This window comes from Neomonachus schauinslandi, chromosome 14 (assembly GCF_002201575.2).
Source record: "Neomonachus schauinslandi chromosome 14, ASM220157v2, whole genome shotgun sequence".
Taxonomy (NCBI): Eukaryota; Metazoa; Chordata; class Mammalia; order Carnivora; family Phocidae; genus Neomonachus; species Neomonachus schauinslandi.
Window position 1 is genome coordinate 20,702,230 of NC_058416.1, and position 24,063 is coordinate 20,726,292.

The window sequence follows — 24,063 nt, forward strand, 5'->3', positions numbered from 1 at the left end:
AAGTTAGAGAAATCTTTTTTTTTTCAATATGTACTCTGTAACTAACAAGTAAGCTTTAACATTGATTTATTTATATATTTTTAAAAGATTTTATTTATTTATTTGAGAGAGAAAGAGAGAGAGCACATGAGAGGGGGGAGGGTCAGAGGGAGAAGCAGACTCCCTGCTGAGCAGGGAGCCTGATGCGGGACTCGATCCAGGGACTCCAGGATCATGACCTGAGCTGAAGGCAGTCGCTTAACCAACTGAGCCACCCAGGCGCCCAAGCTTTAACATTTAAAGGAGTAGAAAACAATAGAAAGTTGATGTTTCTTTATTCTCAAAACTTTTCCAGTGCTGTAGTTTAGAGAATTTTTAGTGTGGGGGTTATTATTCCTCACAAAGTACTATTGGCAAGTGATGCACTTCTGAACATGATCTTCAGCCATATAGCTACCATCTGCTGTCCACAGTACTCCTTGTCACTCAGGCCAGTTTCACCTTATTGAACTCTGATTATTGCCACCCCCACAGTTCATCCTGTTAGAAACTGGTTTGAAGATACACTTGTGTTTGCTCAGACTCTGGTCTCCTCATAATGTTTGACTAAACGTCATGATGATCCATGTTACCCAAGTAACATGGAAAAAGAGGTTCTGCTCTTTTAGAGGAGTGTTTTCAGAGTGCAGTTGCATAGGCAAGCAATGGGTTTTCAGAAGAATTAATTTTTATGTGGAGACTGGCAGGGCATGTTACAGTTGTTTAGCTCAGGGAATGATGATTACAGGTGAGTTTATAGAGTGATAAAATGTGAATACCACTAAATTAAGACGATCACAATTTAAGTAGTTTCTGGTGTCTCAGTGAAGTTTTTTTAGAGTTGAAAGTCAGATGCCAAATAAAATTTCTTTCTTTTTCATAATCTGTAGTTAGAAACCTCTAAGACAGAGTTAGGCTTAAGAAGTGCTTTAAACAGTTTAATCAAAATGAAAGCAAAGGCAGTTCAAATGATGAAATGTTCTTTTATAAAAAAAATTCATGTCTTTGATTTTAGTTTAATCATTACTTTAGGGTATTTGGAGGGTAGGAAAAGTTAAAGGTGAAATCACAAGTTGGTTCAGGGCTGGCATATCTGGGGGCAGTTGGTAGGGAATTTTTTTTGTGGTTGAAAGTGAAATATTAGTATTTCATTACTGGGATTAGAAGTAATCACTTTGGTTAGAAACTGAAAATGACTAATATCCTTCACTAGTCTACTAGAATTTTTTTTTAAAAAAGTAATTTTCCTAAGTTACAGTTTGCTGCTTTTATTTTTTTTTTTATTTTTTAATTTTTTTTTAGTTTGCTGCTTTTAGAATAAAAGCTTAGTCACATTAAGTTCTGGTGTGTGTGAGACGGCAACCTACCGCAGCCATCTTAGAGGGCAGACTGATAACGTAGTCTGGGTTAAGACTGGAGCTTAAGTGACATGCAGTCTTTTTGTTCATCTAGCATTATTTCGCCTGCCACTTCCAGGGTCATTTTGGTGCTGTGCAAATATTTTATATCTGATGGACAGAATCCTTACTTAACCATTCCCTTGGGCCTTGCTTTTCTATATGCTTACCTTCATCCTGTGCGGAGGAAGGTCCCTTGTTTAAAATCTCCTGGGGCAGCCAGGTTGACTTCCTTAAAGCACCAAGCACAAGCTGTAGCAGTTACAGAGAAGAAAATGGCTTGTACCACTGTTCTGAAGGCCACAGTGTGTAGGACGAGAACTTGTAGCTATCCAGTATAGATGCTTCGTAGAATTCCATCTTATGACAGAGGGCAGTGAATTTGGTATGAATAACTGACTGGTAACCCTTTGATATTCCTTTTTTGGGATATGTTAATAGTTAAAACTTGATTTCCACTTTCTTCATCGCTGATTTAGTTTATCAGTAGAGTGTCTCAGGCCTTTCAGTTTCCATTAGTTTTTTAAAATCAATAAATATAGGAACAGTTTAAGCCATATTAAATTGCTAATCTAGATCATAAACTAGGCAGTCACATTTTATGAGTATGGCTATTTAACTGAGTTCTTAAGTATTTAGATTTCCTAAATTTGAGGAGGAGTGTCAAACTGATCTCTAAGGAGTTTTGTTCTAAGGAGGAATGCTGTAGTGAGGCTCTGGTATGCTTTCAGCTGCAGTAGGTAACTGGCATTTCAACTGTTCCATAAGGAGTGACTCGTTGCAGGGCTCGTTTGAGAAATTAGTCAATTGATTTCTTAAAAAATGACTTTCTAGTTGTCTCTAAGTTATATCCTTAAAAATAATAGTGCTTATCTTTTTGGTAGAAGTTGCTACCTTAGTATTTTCATCTTCTGGGACACTAGTCTGTTGAAACTAAGTCCACTCTTAAGTTCAGCTTTTATTGCACTGATGAGATGTCTCATTAGAGAGATACCTCATTGAGAATGTTGGTTGTTACCTCCATCTGTAGGTTGAATTTTAGAACTTGAATTGTGTTTCAGGAATACTTACATTATGTGATTGTGGGGGAAAAAAACTGCTGATATGATCATCTTTTGGTGGCAGAATACGATAGAATTTGTGACAAAGTGCGATGTGTTGGTTTGGGTTTGACCCAGAGAGAAGTTTTGCTCTTCCAGGGCAGTATTTTATTGCTTGGTTTCCCAGCCAGAATTCTCTTTTGTCTTCCCCTTCAATTATTTTTCTTTTATTGTGGTCAGTTCATTCAAGGTTAAGTTCTAAATAGGATAGGTTGGCTTTTTGGAGAAATATTTTAGAATTCTTACAGTTTTCTTCTGGTAACATATCTATGCTGACTTTAACAGTTGATTTTTAGTATATTTGGCTCAGAAAATTTGTTACATAAGACGGGGGCATTCTTCCTATAAAAATTTTCTTATAGATCAATGCCGTATAGCAAAAAAAGTTTTAGGAAAGACTAGTTTAGCTTTCTGTATAATTCTGGCCCTTTTATAATTTTCCTTCAACAATATTTCTTATGAGAAGTAAGTTATTCTTGATAAGGAGTTTGGCTAATAAAACTCATGTCAGCAATATACAAACATATTTGCAAATGTTTGCCTTTATTTCCTCCTTTGAGTAGTTACATTAGGGAGCATTTAAATATTGTCAGAATTCAACATTTTCTTTTCTGTTGTAAATGTGAGTTCAGATTAGTAGCCCAAAGAATACATGGATTCCAAGTGTTTGTGTGTGTGTGTTTTTAATAAGGATTGTTGGCTTCAGAAGAATTTTTTCTGAAGTGCTGATCACTGCTGACATTGTGTATATGTGATACTTACAAAAAAAAAAAAAACACTTCAAAAGTCAGTTTGGAAATAAGTTTGTAATGTTGAAGACATTTGCAGTGTGCGTATTGTGCTGTGCGTGCAGTTTGTATGGGGATTCTGTCCGTGGCTGCTGAGTGACCGGTGGGATAATCTGCAGTAACATCTGTTACGTACTCCAGTGGTGTAGCTAGTGGAGTGTAATATTCGGGGATACATTATCTCTTCTTACAGGGAAGTTATGAAATTACTTTAAAACTTTGCCATTTCTTTGGAAAAAAATAAACATGTAAAATTGTGGTGTGGTAACAATTGGGTAGAAAGATGTGAAGAAAGGTTTATGTAGAGATCTAGGGAAAAACATTGTTATCTTTTGTACAATGAATGTTCTCTTTCTTCTAGTCCAAGTGGTAAGAAGTTCAGAAGCAAACCTCAGTTGGCAAGGTACCTGGGAAATACTGTTGACCTCAGCAGTTTTGACTTCAGAACTGGAAAGATGATGCCTAGTAAATTACAGAAGAACAAACAGAGACTGCGGAATGATCCTCTCAATCAAAATAAGGTTGGTGAATTTACTTAGAACATATGGATGCTATTTCAGAAGCTCTCCACAAAGTATCTTACATTGTAATTATGTCACTAGAATTTTGGCTGTCTAAACATCCCAGTCTCCCCCCACCCACTCCGCCTCCCCCCAAAGCATTTGGACTTACAAATCTGATTAATTTTCTGGTAGTTGGTGGTACTTTGCATAAGTAAATTGTGCACAGTTGAAAACAGTATTTCAGTATCTGTCTAGGCCAACACATTTTTGGCCCACTGGGACTGTTTACAAAAGATTTCTGTGTTGATGTTAATTATCTCATATTTTTTTTTCTTAAAATAGTTCCTATTGCCCAAAAAGAGGCAAAATTTTAATGTGGCAAGTATCCTTACCACATAGTTTATGCTTACCTATCAGTTTTCAGAATTAGGATTTGCAAAAGGGCAATTTTTATTTTGACTTTTGAAGATGTTGAGGATAATGACTTTTAGCAGTAATATTCTCATCCTAATACTGCAATTGGAGATTTTTCCATTAGCTCTTACTTTTATTGAGCTGCTGATGGTTTATTGTATAGGAATTTAAACAAGTAGCATTTGAATTATTATGGTAATTTAATTGTATCAGAGCACCCAATATCTTTACCAGGAAAGCCCCCCCCATCCCCCGCAAGGGCAGCTAATCTTACATAACCATTTTGTCTCAATTTTCTTCCTCTAAATTTCAGAGATCTATGTGTATTGCCCCCACTGTCATTTCACACTGACTGTGTGAACACAGGGGAGGGAAAAGTAAGGGCTTTTCTTTGCAGGGTACATATGACCTTGATACAACCTCGCATGCTGCGTGGGGGTACTGTGTTCCTTTTAGGAACCCTGAGGCAGTGTGTGGGATGGGATGGGCTTTGGAACCAGGCCGGCGTGGTTTGATGTATTGGCTCTGCCACTTACTAGCTCAGGCAGTCATGGGTAACTCTTTTTAACCTCTGATGGCCTCAGATCTCTCATTTGTAAAACTAAGGTAGTGACCTCTTTCCTTGCGCATTATTGCAAGGAGTAAATAGGAATTTATATGAAAACATCTAATAAAGTATTTGACCCATGTGAGTTCCTTTCCTTTCCCCGCTGCACCTTCTTAAGCACCAAGCTTCCTTGGTGAACAGTGTTGCTTGGTGGCCAGTGTACATGGAAATTTTTTGACCTAAGATCTCTTACTTTATCTTTTTACTTTTCCTGAAGGATGTGGGTCTCTGCTTCATATCTCTCTTTATTCAGAATTCAGCTTAATAGTTTGTTAATAATAGTTTAATTTCCAAAAATTGGTATGCGGGTCAGAGTACATTGTTTCTTCATCTGTTGCATTGGTTCCCATGCATCCATTTACCATAGGGACATTGTCAAGTACCTTGTTTATAGATGGAATGGGAACGGAACACTGAAATTGCTTTCTCTATTGCTTAACAGTGGGATTACTTTGGGTTGATAGCTATGAAGGCGTTAAGGGTAAAAGACAGTGGTGGTAGAGGGAACTCAAAAGAAAGTGAGGACCTGCAGTGTGTATAGCTCTGTGATTCAGCTTAAGAAAACCCTTATTTTAGGTTGATTTTGCTTCTTAAATATACAGAGCAAAATTAAGATTTAGTTTTCTTAAACTGCCTTTTAAAAAAAACTTACCACAATGCTGGATACCTATCAAAAGGGGTCAAGTATTTATAAAATGAGTGGAATGCTTTCAAGCTGCCCTGTTCTCAGAATCACAGTTAAACTACACTAAATATAATATGAAGATATGTTCCTGATAGTTATGATTCACTAAAAACCAAAAACTAATTCGTCTCTTTAGTTTGTGTGCACCTTTATGCTCTAGCTGCGCTGGACTGCTCATCATCCTGCACCATGGCATGTGCTTTCAAGATTCTGCTTGCTCATGTGCTGTTTCCTCTGCTTGGAATGCGCTTCCCCCCTTCCCCTCCATCTGGTGAACTCCTACTCATCCAAGGCCCAGCTCCATTGTCTCCACCTCTGTGAAGCCTGCCCCTGCATTCTCCAGGCAGAACCAGTCCCTTCTTCCATAATGTCTCCCTGGTGCTTTGCCATTGTATTTGTGATCGTCTGCTTCAACTAGACTGTGCGCTCCATGAGGGCAAGGACTGTGTTTTTGTTTTTTTTTTTTGGTATAGGTAGTCCAAAGCCTAGCACATGGTAGGTACTTAGTAAATGTTTGCTTCATGTTTGAGTTAATATCCACCTCATTCCAGAAGTTCATAGTGGTCATAAATATTGAATAAATTAATATACCATACATTAATTTGAAAGTGCCTTTCATTGTCATTGTTTTCTGAAGTTCCTCTCTGAATTTGGGGGGGGGGCATAGTCTTATTTTTGCACCTGATTTTATTTTAATTAAGCAGTCACAAAAATGGAGTTTTGCAGTTCTAAAAATAAGCTCTCTTGGGGCTCCTGGGTGGCTCAGTTGTTAAGCGTCTGCCTTCGGCTCAGGTCATGATCCCAGGGTCCTGGGATCGAGCCCCGCATCGGGCTCCCTGCTCCGCGGGAAGCCTGCTTCTCCCTCTCCCACACCCCCTGCTTGTGTTCCCTCTCTCACTGTCTCTCTCTCTGTCAAATAAATAAATAAAATCCTTTAATATAAAAAATAGGCTGTCTTTTGGAGTAATGCCAACATTGAATATCTCTATAAAAGCAGAAAATGTAATGTATTCATGGCTAATTCTGTATTGTATCTTTTTAAAAAATAATACAGTATGGAGAACACTGGGAGATATAAATTGGTAAATAGGAATGTTAGCTAGTTTTGCTATATAGTTATAAACTTGGCTGAAGTGAATTATTGTGTTGTTTTTGAGGTTTTTAAAAACCCTTGAAATAATTTGAAATGTAATTAAAATAAACTTTGAAACAGGTTAAATTGTAGTTTATAATGACTGATTATAAACTGAGATCTTAAATATGTTTCATATCAAAAGTGAGTTTACTGGGTGCATAATACATAAGGTATCGTTGAAAAAATATCTTTTGAAGATCTTTGCGAAGTGGCAGTTATTTTAGGATGAGAGGGTGCAGTGGAATGGGCATTGTCTTTTGATTAATATTTGCTGTTTTTGCAGTACCTATTCCTGCTTGTCTCAGTCTCAGTCTTAACGTTACTCTGAAAATCTGTTCCGTTCTTGATCATACTGTGATAATTATTTCCAGTTGCTACCTCCGTCTTTCTAGCTGATAAAGTGTATCTATCAAGTAGGTTGCTGAAGATACTCCATTAGGTTGATGGAAAAAGACTAGACAAAGATTTGGGAGTCGTCAGTATAGAGCTTGAAGTGATGAGCAGCTTTCTAAAAGCTTACTCAACGGGAGAAGTAATAGTTATGTGGTGATATTGAGAGCTATGCCTCTCAATATGTAAATAAGACAACAAAACCTTTGCTTTGAAAGCTAGGTATTTAGGCATTCATCCAGGCTTTGATCTTTTAAAGAGGGGAGATGTTTTAAGGTTTCAGAGATATGACCGTCAACATTTTAAAAAGGAAGCTAAGTTCTTAAAAAGGTAAGTTTCTTTAAAAATGTAATTGGAAAAACTAGGATTGGATAAAAAAGAGTACAGTGATTCTGGGTGCAAAATATGTTTTGGGAACTCCCGTAGTTTGGTTTTGTTGTTAGCAATTCCTTTTGTTTTGTGTTGCAGATGTGTAAACATTAAACTGAATTTCTTATGTTTCTAGTTCTTAACACTGAAATGTGTATAAATTAAAGCTAAAAACTAATAATATCCAAGTTCTCTAACATTAATGTGACATATGTATGTGTAATGTGACAATATGAATTGGTATGGAACAAGTTATTTTTTTAGATTGGCTTGTCAGTGCTGCTGATACCTTGGAAAGACTCGGTTCTTTCATCACATTTCTCTATTCACACAGATTTGATACATTTGGAAATAAAGAGCATCATGTTGTCTTGAATGGAATCAGTTGTATAAGTCTCCCATTATTCATTTCTCATGAATTACTTTGGTTTATGGTAGTATGCTATTGTGATTTTATAAACACAGCCTTGGGTTCTATATGGCTGTGTCCTAGGTATATAACCAAATGATGTAGAATGTGCTTGTTTTAATTATCCTCAACAAAATAATAAAAATTCTTGTAGAGAGCTATTATATCTTGGGGGCAGTATCTGCAGTTTGAGAAACTTAAGTGAACAGGTGGTGATAGTGGGAATCAGATTGGGTATTAGATACAGAGTGGGTGCAGTGTAGAGAATGGATTTGGGAAAAGGTGAAACTGGAAGTAGGGAAGTGGTTGGGCTCTTGGCTAGAAAAGTAATTATGGCAACTAACGCTATAGCCGGAGGTATGGAAAGGTGTGAGATCCAATCAAGAGAAATCAATAAGTATAAGTACTGATGATTGTAGAGAGAGCTGTTCATGCCTGCTGCAGTTTTGGCTTGAGTCACTTGGGGTGAAGGTCGATAAAGAATAGGGGAAGAAGAACAAGTTTGGGGAGGGGGTGAAGAAGACCAAGTTAGAAGTTTTGTTTCTTGGAATTCTGAAAGGACCTGGTGCATGCCTAGGAACTCTGAGGTCATGCTTTGAGAACTCCTGTCATTGTAGATTGTCATAACTTTTAGGATCGCCTAACAGAGGGCCAAATAGGAGAAAAGTATCTTGCCACACTGTTGGTAGTGAATAAATGAATAAATTAGTCTTGTGGAGAGTAAGAAGGAACTTCCAGAAAGGTAGTAGGAGAATTAAGAAAATGTGGTGTTCTAAAAGCCTAGGAAAGAAAATTTTTGTTAAATGACATGATGAGATCAAGGAGTATAAAGACTTTGTAGTATCCATTGGATTTCCAAATTAGAAGGCATCTGATGACCTTTTATAACCAATTTTGAGGGATCAGAAGTCTTTCTTAAAATGCTAGAAAGTTTCTGGGAAATGAGAAATTAGAAGCAAAATGTAGCTGCTCATTTAAAAGTTTTAAAATTTTGATTTGTTATTATTTGATTAGGTAATTTGTACACAGGGTGAAAGGATACTCAATAAAAAAGTCTCCCTCCCTCTCCAGCCTCTCATGTGCCGTCTTCTTCCTGAGAAGAAATTATTATTAATTGGTTTTTTTTGTATGTCCTTCCAGAGCTTCTGTGCATTTACAAACATGTACATATATGTGCATTTTTACCCCTCTCCCCATAAAAATGGTTAGACTACTCTTACAGAGCTTGAATGAGAGGTGGAGGAGAGAGGACAATATTTAGAAGAGAATGCATGACCAAGGAACATTATCATTATTGTTATTTTTTCCTTCAGTGGATGAAAGAGGTCAATAGAGAAGTCAGGCAGGTGTCCAACCTGAGAGTACATTCTTCAGGAGGCCCTCCAGGAATCTTTGAACTGAGTGCAGTATTTTCTGTTACGCATTTTTCTGAGGAGAGAGTCTGTTACCTGTATCAAATTCTCAAAGTAAAATGTAGCTAAGAAAGCTAATAACGACTGTTTTAGAAGCAGGAAAGGAAGCAAGGCCTTGGCAAAAGATTTGAGGGACCAACTCACTTGCTGTAGCTCAAATTAGACCTTTGTTGAACAGATAAGTTATTGAAGTACTACCTTAGTGGGCTGACTTAATTGTGTCCTTGGGACATGGTCAGTTAACCAGTTCTAATGAGCTCTGTGGTAGGATCAATTCTGATTACCAGCTCCTGATAGAGCACACTGTGTGGTAAGAACTGCCCCTTGGATTCTTCCTAGAATCTTTCCATCCACACTGAAAACAGTGACCTCATTCTTTCTACCAACAATCCTGACATATAGAGAAAGTAACTAAAATCTTTTCCAAAGTTGCTGGTGTCCTCTTCATCAGTGTATTAAGCATTTGTTGAATGGAGTGTCTTCTGGTATCTCTCTAGTGAATATAGTTGGGGGTGGAGAGAGGAAGTAAGCAGATCACAGATGATAAGTTAGCATTTGTAGGCCTTGAAGTCTTAATAAGCGATTATTGGCATCTCCCTTAAGTGTGGGCCACTGTTCAGTTTCTGTTAATTTGAAATGAAATAGACAAATGTGGAAGTGAACAGCAAGTAGCTATTATAGTAGTCTGCTGATAAATGATGATGGCCTGGATACGGTGGTGGTGGAGAGAAGTGGGCAGTTTCTAGATCTGTTTTGAATGTAGAATTTATAGGATTTGTTAATGATTGGGTGGGGAAGATGATAGAAAAGACTCAAGTGTGAGACCTTAGTTTTTAGATGAGTGGGTGGTTTGGGTTACCATTTACTGAGGTCACCTTAGGAGAGTTTATATGGATGGATAAAATAAATTTTGAACATGCAGAGTTTGTGTTGCTTATTAAACATCTAAATGGAAATGTCCTGTATGCAGTTAGTATGGTAATTGAGAGGTCTCAGCTGGAAAGTCATCAGCACATAGGTAGTATTCTAAGTAATGGGACTAAAGGAGATTACCCAGACATCAGGATCCAGAACCAACATCTGAGAAAATCCAATAATTAGAACTTGGTTAGAGTAGAAGGAATCCGCAAAGTGGGTTGAGAAAGAATGGCTAGTAAGAAGGAGAGACATGGGAGAGAGAATGCTTCAAAAAGAAGAGTGGTCAGCTATATTGATGCCATTGAAGGGTTGAGTGGAGGAAGACTGAGAAACTTCCATTGAATTTGGCAACATGAAGCTAATTAATAACCTTGATTTTCAGTGGCAACAGAAGCCAGATTGAACGGGGTTGAAAATGAGTGAGAGAGGAAATTAGCATGGACAAATCTTTCAGTAAATTTTGTTTGGATAGAGAAGAGAATCACTAGATGGTAGATGAAAGAGATACTCATTTGGTTAATCTCCCAATTTAGAAGACTGAAAAGTTTAAGAAGAATAATGGGGTCTGTAGCACAAGTGGAGAAAGCACAGAGGTCAAGAAAGTTAAGTACATTTGCAGCATGATGATGATGGACCATAGAACCTGTACTGGGTAGGGTAGAATGTGAAAGTGGTTAAGGCTGAGTGAGAAAATAGGACAGTCAATGGATAGGAGATACTGCTGGGGTGAAAGAAATGCAGAGGGCAGTTCTGAGAAAGTGAGCTGCAAGGATAGGAAGTAGGAATTGGAGAGTTGGATGCTTGATTGAGATACTGGAGATGGCGTAGTTACTAGTGTTGACGAGCCTGTGGCTATAATGTTAGGTGAGTGAGGGTGGGCAGAGGAATAGATCAAAGGACCCGGGATGTTGGGTTATCCACATGGATATTGAGGTCTCCCAGAATGAGGACAAGAGTTGGGATGGAGAGAAAGACTGAAATGGAAACTAAAGTCTAGCGAAGGAAGGAGAAAGGGAGGAGAGGAAGAGGTAGGATAGCCAGATACGAGCTTCAAAGAACTGGTGTTTTTAAAGGATCAAAAATGGAGAAATTATTTGAGAAAAATGGGAGAAAGGATAAAACCTATACCACCTCTTGGCCCTTGGATATGCAGTTGAGAGTGAGAAGGAAAAAGAGAGAAAGGAGTGGGGGGAGGGAGGGAAAGAGAAAAGTTTCATTTGAGAGAACCTGAGGGGAGATAGTATCTTCAAGGGATGGCCAGGTCAGTAGGTGCGGGAGCTGGAGAGAATGTTTAGAGAAAATACTGAGGACGTAGGAAAGCCTAGTTGGTCATTCAGGAGCGCACAGTATAAGGATTGGGGGTGGGATGGGTCAGAAAAGTTTGAAAGCCACTGAACAGTGGGGTAGATGAGTGGATGTGCAGACTGGGGATGAGTGGTGGGTGATAATGTATGATCAGAGGGACTTGACTATTTGGTTACTACTGAGATAGGAATGTGATGTGCAGTGATACTAATTTTGATAAATGTTAGAGCAGAGGACACAATTGAAAGATGGTCCTGACTGTGGGCTGTCTGTGTGACTCAGAGGAAGACACTGGCCGGATACCTATAGGTATATGTTAAGTAGTAATAGTTGGAGTAAGTCTTGGGGCTATTTCTCTTACACTGATAATCTCAAGGCAGATAATACAGATGAGACTCTATTCTTCACATAATAAAATTGAGATGGATATTGTAGACTGCATTGAATTGTATTTTCCACCTATTTAGCACCTATAAGTTTAAAGCAGAAAATGAGAATATTGAAGGGTAAGGTCTGCATAACAGAAGATTTTATATATAATAGACATTTTATGCATCCATTTATCCCACAAATTTTTTTAGCACATTCTCTAATTAGGCATTATTGCAGACTGGGAATATAGCAAAGGAAGTTCCCTGTTATTGTAGACTTGGTCAACAAGAGAATTAAGCCCTGCAGAAAATAATTTGTGTGACTATTGCCACAATTCTCCCAAGGATGTGTACACAGCTAGTATCAGCCCAGATGTAAAGGAGACAATGAGTTTCACACAATAGCTGCCTTAGTTTGAGTAGAGCTGCTCGTAAGTATTGGGTTGAAACTCATTCCCATCTTTTGCCTTAAGTCCTTTAATGATCTGCTATTCACTAAAGCTGCAAGAAGTTATTTTTCAAGTAGAACTCTTCAAAACTTGTTTTTAGTGTTGAATTTCAATGTTCCACCTCTTCAATTAACTACAAGTGCTTTTTAATGAGCTCAAAGTGTTGTCCACCTATTTTTTAAAAATATCCCAATGGTCTTAAAAAAAAAAATCTTGTTCCTCACTTGGGATTTTACACTAAGTGGATTTTCAGTACAAAATCATAGGTCCCAGATATTCTTTACTTTTTGCAAAAGCTACGGAGTTTCCACAACTTTATGAATATACTAAAAAAAACACTGAATTGTATGCTTTAAAATGGTGAATTTTATGGTATGTGAATTATATCTCAATTTTAAAAAAATCTGAAAGATTGTAAAGTGCTTTGCATTGTTGGTTTTTGATTTTGTGAAAAGGCATTAACTGTAGGCTACTGTACATATTCTGGAACAAATCTGAAATTATTTTTTTTGACGATAATACTGGTTTGGTCTAAAGATACCACTCAGGTTCCACTCTTTGTGAACCAGGGGATCGCTTTCCTCCTGGAAAAGCTTAATAGGTTTAAGTTCCTAAATTTTAGTAGCATGGTCAAAAACATGTTAATGCTGATAATATTTAGAAATAGCTATCTATTCAGAATTTACATGCCAACATGATTATAAAATACATGCCTATTTTGTTAATTGTTGTCTTCCCTCCATCCCCCAGAATGTAAGCTTTGAGGCAGGGACTTTCTTGTTTTGATGATGACCATATACCCAGCATGTACCTGCACATAGTAGGCAGATTTGTTCAGGATTTGCTCAGTGACTGAATGAAAGCTGCATCATACATGCATTATCTTGTTTGATCTTCGTAAGAATCGTATGAGTGGTTATTGTTATTCTCATTTACAGATGAGAAAAGTGACCTTAGAAAAATAAAGTCTTTGCTTTTCAAACTGGGGCATGAATATCTCTTGGGGGTGATATGGAAAGCCATAGAATTAAAATGATACTTGAGTGATACTTGGAAGTATCAGTTTTATTTGAGCATTTTGGATAGGTAGAGCAGCATTTTACCTCAAAACAAACATGGCTTGGAGTGCCTGGTGGCTCAGTTGGTTAAGCATCTGCCTTCAGCTCAGGTCATGATCCCAGGGTCCTGGGGTCAAGCCCTGCGTCTGGCTCCCTGATCAGTGGGGAGTCTGCTTTTCCCTCTGTCCCTCCCCCTGCTCACGTGCGCTCTCTCTCTTTTTAAATATTTTTTAAAAATTAAACATGGCTAATTTTTAAAATATAAAGTACAAAATTTGCAGGATTAAAGATAAAAATGAGTCCTTTTGGCTCTTGTCAAAGAATATGTACAGGGGCACCTGGGTGGCTCAGATGGTTAAGCGTCTGCCTTCGGCTCAGGTCATGATCCCAGGGTCCTGGGATCGAGTCCCACATCGGGCTCCCTGCTCCTTGGGAGCCTGCTTCTCCCTCTGCTTCTCTCTCTCTGTCTCTCATGAATAAATAAATAAAATCTTTAAAAAAAAAAAAAAAAAAGAATATGTGCAATTCCGAACTGTCATTCAGCTTTAATTCAAAGCCAGGCTGGGAAAAGTGATATTAGAATAAAAAATTAAATTCCTGCTGTTCGAACTATGCTGTGTGAAGGCTTACGTGGTATACACAACAGGGATGGTTTTGAAAGAGTGCTCCTGTATCCTTCTGTGTATACTCTTTCCTGCAGTTGATCTGAGCATGCACCTGAGATGGAGTTACAGGCTCTTTTTTTCCCGTTGCCCTTTCGTTGTCTACCTTCTCTCATTTTATAGAAGAGCACACTTTTTACTTGTCTGCCATATTACCATGGTGCAAAATGTTTGATCTCTAGTAAAGGAATAATTTGAAATACTGGTGTTGGATGCCAAGAAAATGAATGACTTGGTAACTTGTCTTTCTGCCAGTATAATTCTTTGTCGGAAATTTATAGAGAACTTAATGTAGACATTGATTATCAAAAATTTTTGATGGTTCACTATGCAGTATTTTGACATATAACTCAAAAGAAGTTCAAAGGTGGACAATAAAACTCATTCTATTTACTCATTTATGCGACCAAGTTTTCTTGGCGTTCCATCTTTAAAAAATGAAGAATAGGAACAGAATTGGTACTAAATGTTGGCGCATTCTAGCAGCAGCTAGTAATACTCAACCAAGCCCATGAAGTTAATCTTAAATTTAAAAAAAATACTTAATTTTTATTTCACTTATTAATGTGTAATTTACTGTTTGGGGCAGTTATATACTACTGATGTAGTAAACCAGAAATTTATTTTTTTAAAAAAATCACTAAGTACTTTATGATCAGAAAAAGTTTAAAAAAATAATCTCATGATGCATAAATGATCAGTGAAAAGTTTTCAAGTTTAAAATAGGAAATAACTTTGGGAATGGAATTATTCAAAGAGAAAAAGGAGTGAAATAAAATGTAACTATTGAAGAGTTTATTCGTGTGTAAGTGGTTGGTAGGTATATTTAGATTGTGTTAGATACATCTTAAAATGGTACGTTTATTATCAAAGTGTCAATATTTAAAATACTGTAGTAAGTGCATTCCTTGCAATTACTTACATTAAAGTTTGAAATAGTCTTGATGTTAGCTTTGAAATTTAAGTGAGGTATTTTCCGATATTTTTTAGCCAGTAGGAATGTAGAAATGTTTGAAAATCACTGGTTTATGACACATGCTCTTCATCCACCGCTTTAATTATCCTCTTTTCTAGCCTTAGTCAAGTTAGGTCAACTGAAAGGCTACATTAAAATTAGACCACACTGGTGTTTAGTTCCTTTAAGAATCACCGTCTCCAAGTTTCCTTTAAATATTATGTTCTTGGCTTTTAAGGAAGGTCACTGAAAAAGAAAAAGCATTTGAAATTTGCTTAGTATTTGTTTGATGTTAGTGACTTTAATTTTTTCTAGATTTAATACCAGGACAGCTTTGTTTTCCTTATTAATTGGTATGTTTCCTCCTTTCTGACCTGGTATCTATATGATTTAATGTTTCTCTTTTCACCCAGACTCCTAACAATTTCAGGTCCACTTTTGATGCTCAGTACTAGTATTGATCACTATTAATCTTTTCAAAAGGAATTTTGTTTTCCCCTGTCACTGATTCTCTGTTTTTAAAAATTAATTTTTATTGTATATTTTTTCTGAGTGTACAAAGATCCACCTCAGATATGTATTGGAAAGAGATGAAGTAAACTTTTTTTAAAAATTTAAAGATTTATTTTTGTATTCCTCCCTAAGGGGATAGAATAGAGTCTCAAAAATTATTTGAGTTATTTGAGTACTTCCAGCCTAATATACACATTAATATAAAATACATAAAATTTTGATTTGAGGGCTACCCTATATACCGAGATTTATCAAGGTTGGAAACTTTTCTTTCTAATACTAGAATGTGCGTGTTTGCTATTTTAACTTTGTGATATGAGAAACTTCTGTTTTTCTTATACTGAAAGGGAAGATTAGAACTATAAGAATAGCTTTGGGCGCCTGGGTGGCTCAGTCGTTAAGCGTCTGCCTTCGGCTCAGGTCATCATCCCAGGGTCCTGGGATGGAGCCCTGCATCATCATCATCATCATCTTCGGGCTCCCTGCTCAGCAGGAAGCCTGCTTCTCCCCTCTCCCACTCCCCCTGCTTGTGTGCCCTCTCGTGCTGTGTCTCTCTCTGTCAAATAAATAAATAAAATCTTAAAAAAAAAAAACAACTATAAGAATAGCTTTAATTTTGTCCCATTAAAAAAGTGTTTGCTTTATAACTCCTAAGTTTATGGCGGATTGGTAGTTATTTAGAAGGATCCTGACACACAACTGGACATGAACAGTGACTCTTTGGCACTCCTCAGGTGAGAGTGGTAATAAAATTTAGTGTTTCTGTGACAGTTTCTGAGAAAACCAGTTAGTCCAGTTTTTCAGATCACATGCCACTGTTTTGGAATACAAAATTAATTAGTAAAAAATTTGTCTTCAGAGCTTTCAAGCCAGTTAAAAGGAGAAAACATAATAAAAATCAAGATCAAGAGAAAAGTAACACAGCATCCTCTTGAGTAATCTCTTACTCCATTCCATTGAGGACTGCACTCTTTATCAGACAGTGGAATTGTGTATCAGACAGTGGAAGAAAAAGCCAGCTTTTTCTTCTAATTTTTATTTAGTGCACCAAAAACATAAGTTAATGAAAAAAAAATAACAATCTTACCATTGTAGCTCCAATAATTTTCTATGTTTCATACTTCCTTCCAGTCTTTTTGGATTCAGGATTCATTTAGAATAGCCCCTCTAGTCATCCTTTGTAACAACGAGAATCTTAAGAGTCACCACTGTTTGCTCATACCAATAGTTGCAATATACTGTGTCCCCTGATGCCGTCTTGTTCTAATACCAGCAGAGTATATTGTTCTTTTTTTTTTTTAAGATTTTATTTATTTATTGGACAAAGAGAGCAGCAGAGGGAGAGGGAGAAGCAGACTCCCTGCTGAGCAGGGAGCCCCATGTGGGGCTCGATCCCAGGACCCCGGGATCATGACCTGAGCCAAAGGCAGACGCTTAACGACTGGGCCACCCAGGCGCCCCAGAGTATATTGTTCTTTAATAAGGAATGAAAACATTAAAAACCAAACAAGGTATTATTTAGTGATATATTCTAATTATAACCAATGACAGGAAAAGTTCTCTGTAAGCTTTAGGATTGAATATTCACTATTTTAGAGTTTGGGTAGCTTCACTTAGGGCCTCAGAATTCTCTAGATATCATAAATCAGAGGTATGCAAACCTTTGCATCACAGAATTACCAGGAGAGCTTTTTTTTTTAATTCATTTATTCATTTGAGAGAGAGAGCACACACCTGTGTGTGCGCACATGAGTGGGGAGAGGGGCAAAGGGAGAGAAGCAGAGAAGCAGACTTCCCCATGTGGGGCTCAATCCCAGGACCCTGAGATGATGACCTGAGCCGAAATCAAGAGTTGATGCTTAACTGACTGAGCCAGCTAGGTGCCCCATCCAGGAGAACTTTTAAAAACACATTCCCAGCCTTCACACTTTTAAAGATGGCATTCTGAGTGGTTATTTTGCAGCCTGCCAGTCAAATTTGCTCACTTCTAAATAATTTTTTGAAAATCTATAAAAATAAGGAAGCTAAATACCTAAGAGATATTGTTAGTCTTAATTAAGATGAATATATCTTGGGGCGCCTGGCCAACTCAGTCGGAAGAGCAGGCAATTCATCTCAGGGTTGTGAGTTTGAGGCCCCATGTTGGGTGTAGAGATTACTAAAAAAAAATAATAATAATAATAAAAAAAGATGACTGTATCTCCTAAAGTTAAGCACATACATTGGAAGAAACTGAGTGAGATAGAGGAACGACAAGCATGCCCAATACACACAGAGAAGAAGGAATGGGGGGAAGGGGGTGTGTGGAGAGGATGGTGATGGAGACATTTAGTAGAGGATCCAAGTAATACCATAATTGTGCTAATTTTCAGTTTAATTTATTCTGATGCTTACCTTTCTAGACATTGGTAACATTCTTTGAGAAGAGGTCACAAACTCAATACCTAGGGCTCAGACAGGTAATGCAAACATGAGTTGTTGAGGAATTTTGCTAAAAGAGAACCCTTGACACCTCTTGTGAGCAGCCATTACTAATTAATTATGGCCTGTTGTGGCCAAATCAAGTCCAGGATTTCTAGATCTTTGAATTTTTAAGAGAAGCTAGAATCTGGATTTTATGTGAAATCTCCAGATTTGTGGATGTTCATTCATTTTATTAGACACTAAAAACTGAACAAAATACATCTGTGGATTAAACTTGGTTCTCCTGCCACCAATTTGCAATCTTTGTTTTAGAGTAGTGGTTCTCCAAGTGGTCCCTGGATCAGCAGCATCAGCATCACCTGAGACCTTGATAGAAATGCAAGTTCCCAGGCCCCGCCTCATCTCTACTGAATCAGAATCTCTAGGAGGGAGGCCCAGGAATCTGTGTTTTAATAAACCCTCTGGGTGGTTCTGATGTGTGCTGAAATTTGAGAACCATTGTTTTGGAGTCTGGAAGTTGATAGCAGTTGTTTTTTGTTTTTTTTTTTTTTTTAAAGATTTTATTTATTTATTTGAGAGAAAGAGAGAGAGAAATAGCATGAGAGGGGAGAGGGTCTGAGGGAGAAGCAGGCTCCCCGCTCAGCCGGGAGCCCGATGTGGGACTCGATCCCAGGACTCCGGGATCATGACCTGAGCTGAAGGCAGTCGCTTAACCAACTGAGCCACCCAGGCGCCCGATAGCAGTTTTTATCTGAGGGTAGTTGACAAAAGTTCATTGAATATCCTGTAGATTTATCAAGTAATCAAAAATATCGGACGTATATTGTTTTCAGATACAGATGACCTTTTATATATATGTATTTTTTTGCCATAATCAGAATACACAATGATTAAATCACGTTTCGTTCTTTTTCTTTTTTTTTCCTTCCTTGCCCCCTCTGCCTGTCCACCCCCCCCATGGCTGTTAGAGCATTCATTGCAAATGAACTTAACAGCAACTCTGCCACATTTTAACTTCATAGAACACACCTTAGATTTTATTTACGGGTTGATTAAAATTAGATAAGTTTGCTAAATTGAGTTCTGTTTGCTAGAATTAGAACTTTCATTTCTAATTGTCTTTTTATATGGGAGTGAAATTTAAGCCTGGCCTCCTAATAGCTGACCAGTTTGTTAACATTTTAATGGCCAAGTGTGCCATTATTTTCCTCCATTCTCCAGTGTTGAGATGATTGCTATCCTGATTGTTGTTCTGAAAACTCTTTTTGTGTTACCCATAAATACATTTGTTCATTTAACAGTCCCGAGTATCATGCTAATCAAATTAATTATGAATTTCATGTAGATAATTTTCTTACATTTTAAAGTACACGGAAAGCTTTTAAATGAGAAAACTTCACGTATGTCTCGCATAATGATGTGCTAAAGATGTGCTTTAGAGTATTTACAATGCTGAGATTGAGAAGTTTGTAATAATCTGATTTAAAGTAATGGATAATGGTATTTGTCTTTCTCTGACTGACTTATTTTGCTTAGCATAATAATCTCTAGCTCCATCCATATGATTTCACTCATATGTGGAATTTAAGAAACAGAGCAGGGGTGCCTGGCTGGCTCAGTCAGAGGAGCATGTGACTCGATCTCAGTCCTGAGTTTGAGCCCCACACTGGTTGTAGAGATTACTTAAATAAGTAAATAAACTTAAAAAAAACAAACAAACAAACAAGCAAAGGGAAAAAAAAAAAGAGACAAACCAAGAAACAGACTCTTAATTATAGAGAACTGATGGTTACCAGAGGGGAAATCGGTGGGGGGATGGGGGAAATAGGTTATGGGGATCAAGGAGGGCACTTGTGATGAGCACTGGGTGATGTATGGAAGTGTTGAATCACTATATTGTACACCTGAAACTAATATTACACCGTATGTTAACTAACTGGAATTTAAGTAAAAACTTAAAAGTAATGGATAATGAATTAATTCATCAAATTATATTTATATGTAATATTTACTAATGAAAACATGCTTATATCCACAGGGTAAACCAGACTTGAATACAACATTGCCAATTAGACAAACTGCATCGATTTTCAAACAACCAGTAACCAAAGTCACAAATCATCCTAGTAATAAAGTGAAATCAGACCCACAAAGAATGAATGAGCAGCCACGTCAGGTAAGGATCTAATTGGTTCTCCAATCTTATTTGTCAGAAAATTCTGGTATTTTTACCAGACATAGTTCAAGTAAACTGGTTAAAATGGAAAATATTTGGAAAGAAAACTGTTTTATGTCCTAGGCTATTGCATGAATGCTGGAGAATAATAATATACTATTTAGTAAAATGTTTTAGGAAAAAAGTTAATTAAAAATGAATCTAAATTAATATGGACTACATTTTTATGTTTTTGTGTGGTAATGTACATCAGATTTGTTTCTGCTAATCTTAGTTTTTTTTTTAAAGATTATCTTTCCAGGGGATAATATTTCCCAAGGGGACGAAGCATGCAGTTTATGTTGCTTAGTTTAAAAATATTTTCTATTATATAGAAACTACTTTTTGTTCTGATTTCTTATTATATGAAAGCTGTCCCTCCCCTTTTGAAAAACAGAATTAAATAAACTTTGTCAATATGGTATATTGTCCTGTGACTTCCATTTTTGCAGAAATTGAGTTTATATTTCTCTTTCTTTATTGCTTCAAGCTGTATTGCACCAGAATCTGTTCTTAGAAAAAAGTGTTATCTGAGAGGCCTCCCTGCTGCTTAATAATGTCACATAGCCCGGGGAGGGAGACTTGACAAAATGCTTACCTTTCCAAATAACCTTGTTTATTCACTCCCTAATTGTGGTCAAAAAGTTTAGGTACTTCAGGAATTTTTAGTAGCAATTAGGGTGAGGGAGTGGAGGGAGAAACATCTGTGCATATTTTTTCTCTCCTTTCTCTGCCTCCTCCCACTTACAGATTAGAAATGCTGATTTACCTACGACGATTATCTTTTGCTCTCATATTCCCCCGTTTAGATGCCTCACTCCACCTTTTCATTTGAATTTTGTTTTTCACTAGTCCCTCAAGTGTCTCATCTCCAGACTTCATAAAGGATTGGGCCAAAACTTTCAGACAGTTGCTCTAGAAGAAACTACATAAAGAAATTCAGTTCCCACATCCTCTGTAGTGTTTTTTCCTCTTCAGGTGAGCCAGGAAAACAGAAGATATTTGGAGCCACATTGGATCAGCATCTTGCTATAGATGTCTCAAGATTTGAAGTTCTAAACTTGCTTTACTGTTGGTCCCCAAGAGATTCAACAGGGGCCATGTAAGTGTATCACATCCAATATAAAAGATGCGTACCTGCATGTGCCTTTAGGCTCTTGTCACCACTTAGGTTTTCTTTGGGCCATTCAGCGTTCTGTACCAGGCTTTTCCCTTCTGTTTTACTACTGGACACGGTGATAGTCACCAAACCACCAGTAGTTTTAATATAGTCATGACAACAGGGAAGGAATTCTGCCATTCTGAACTTTGCCCACCTTGATAAAGCCATTCCCTGATTGTATTCTTTCTTAGATACTGTCTAAAGTCTTGAACATCTTGTCCTTTTGCTTTTTGGTGATTTTTAAATCGTTTCCTTGTAAAGATTTTTTATCATTTGAAATTTTTCAAAGTGTGTAATTGGGTAAGACAGTTTGCTTCAAAAAGCCCAAAAGATAAAGAAAGTGGAATAACTAATAATAATAGTTCCATATCGGAAATTTGAGTTGTCTTACTGAGAATCGGTAGTAGGTGGATTTTATCCTCATCTTTTCTTTGTCAAATCATTCTCAATATACTCTATAAACCCAAATATTTTACAGATCAATTGAGTAGCAAATTATGGTGATTTAAACAGTAGTTTAATTGTTTTCTGTACCTAAGTTCAGTCACAGATTTGAACAACTGTAGTAATTGTATTTACCGGATCTTTACCTGGCTGTAGAGACACTGGTAATGCAGATTTTTAAAGCTGAACTAGTCAGATCCGTTGCTCCTTATTCACTGATACATTGGGTAGTTTTACATTTTCCTTCTTTTATTAAAGTTTATGACATTGTTTTCAAATGAAAAGAATATGACAAAAAAAGCTAAATCCCATCTACCCCTCCCCGCCCGCCCCCACCAAATCTTATGTCATTTTAACCCAGATCTTTTGAGGGTTTTATCTTCCTTTTAGCTTGCACAGACAGGAAGTGTTAAAATTATTTAGGAGGTTACTTCGCCAAAAGTTTGAACTGTTTTTCCCTTTATCCTCATGTCGCCTGATGGTTTTTGCTATTTTTGATTATACCAAGACATCAGTTGTCTTTCCCCTGTCTTTATCTTCAACATAAGAATTGAGGTAATATTTGACTACTGTCTCACTAATAGGATTTCAGAATAAAGGACAGGGCATTGGGCAACTCTAGGAAAATAGCAGAGACAACTTTTATATTAATGTTTTGAAAACCATAATGTCATTCTGACTATTGCAGTATAAATCCGGGTTTTTAAGTAAAGGAAAGGTGTTGATTTAAATTATATTTTGACATACATATGTCATATATGTGCTAATCAGCTCTTTTTGTTGAGGAGATAGTTGACCAAAAAAAAAAAATATATATATATATATATATATATATAGGCAAAAATAATTCTTCCAACTGTGCTTTTCCACAGCCTCGTTGAACCAGATTGGCAGTATAAATTGCCAGATAGTCCATTTGGAGAAGTTATTTTGATCATCCAGTAAAAAAAATAGACAAAGAGCTTTCTATTTTTGAGGTTCCTGTGGATATAAATGTTTTTATTCCTTAACCATGTCACAGTCTTTTAATAAGGTATTCAAGCTACTGGTATTGTAATTCTTTTTAGAGGGTTGAATTTTGAGACCTAGAACTAGGATTAGATTTTTGGATCTTAACTAGGTTCCACCTTGAATAGGTTGAAGCGATTAATTTAGATATGAAGCAATCATAGAAATTAATAATTCTGTCTTATATAACAAACATCCTATGCCTGTGTCATTATGTGGCAGTCTGATTTGAATTCTGTAAAATATGTGAATTATAAATTTCTAATTTATTGATTCCTTGAAACTGCCTTAGCTTTAAAATGGCAGATTAGGGCAGGTAAACAAAAATGCATTAAACAGAATTCAGCAGTGATTTCTGCCTGTAATTAAAACTATATGGTAGAGATGGAATTTGTAAAACCTGGTTATGACAGGGTGAATAGCTAGATATTTATATATATACTATCAGCATATTTGATAAGTCCTTGTCTTTTCATTAGATTAAAAAAGAAATCTGGAGTAGGGTGAAGGGTAATCTACCAACTATAAGACTATTAGCCCAAACAGTAAGATCAGGGGCGCCTGGGTGGCTCAGTCGTTAAGCGTCTGCCTTCGGCTCAGGTCATGGTCCCAGGGTCCTGGGATGGAGCCCCGCATCGGGCTCCCTGCTCAGTGGGAAGCCTGCTTCTCCCTCTCCCACTCCCCCTGCTTGTGTTCCCTCTCTGGCTGTCTCTCTCTCTCTGTCAAATAAATAAATAAAATCTTAAAAAAAAAAAAATCTTCAAACAGTAAGATCATTGAAATGTCCTTTTTTGGTCAGATGTGTAAAACATGTCCGAAATCTTTTTAACCTAATTGAATTATGATTTTGCTGTTAAGGGTGTCTTTCCCAGCTTTCTTCCTTCAATATATGAAGAACTCACGTTTCTGCTTCTTATCTCTCTGATGCCGTCATCTTTGACACTTTCTGGTCTCTTGCTTTTTCTTTTATCCTCAACTCAAAAGAAACTTCATCGTTGAACCACTATTTCTTCCTTTTAATTATTATATTATATGATGCTTATAGGCTATGGGTGTTTTTGATAGTCTTTGAATATTAATTACATATCTTACAGAATATTCACTTTTTTTTAACTAAAAAATATTTAAAAATCAGCAAAATGGATTTAACTGTTCTATTTGATCCTGGATTTTTCCCTTGTATTTGCTAATTCTTCTCTCAAAAGATAAGAAACTTTACTCTCGGGTGCCTGGGTGGCTAAGTTGGTTAAGCGACTGCCTTCGGCTCAGGTCATGATCCTGGAGTCCCTGGATCGAGTCCCGCATCGGGCTCCCTGCTCGGCAGGGGGTCTGCTTCTCCTTCTGCCCTCTTC

At 37.0% G+C, this 24,063-nt stretch overlaps 1 protein-coding gene across 1 annotated transcript in view; it reads left to right on the plus strand.

The window, feature by feature from the left end:
• Positions 1 to 24,063, plus strand: part of MBD2 (methyl-CpG binding domain protein 2) — a 65,541-nt gene that overhangs the window by 13,062 nt on the left and 28,416 nt on the right. The window contains exons 3-4 of the mRNA XM_044921321.1: positions 3,665 to 3,824; positions 19,921 to 20,058. Coding sequence (XP_044777256.1) covers positions 3,665 to 3,824; positions 19,921 to 20,058 — 298 coding nt within the window. The remainder of the gene's footprint in view (positions 1 to 3,664; positions 3,825 to 19,920; positions 20,059 to 24,063) is intronic.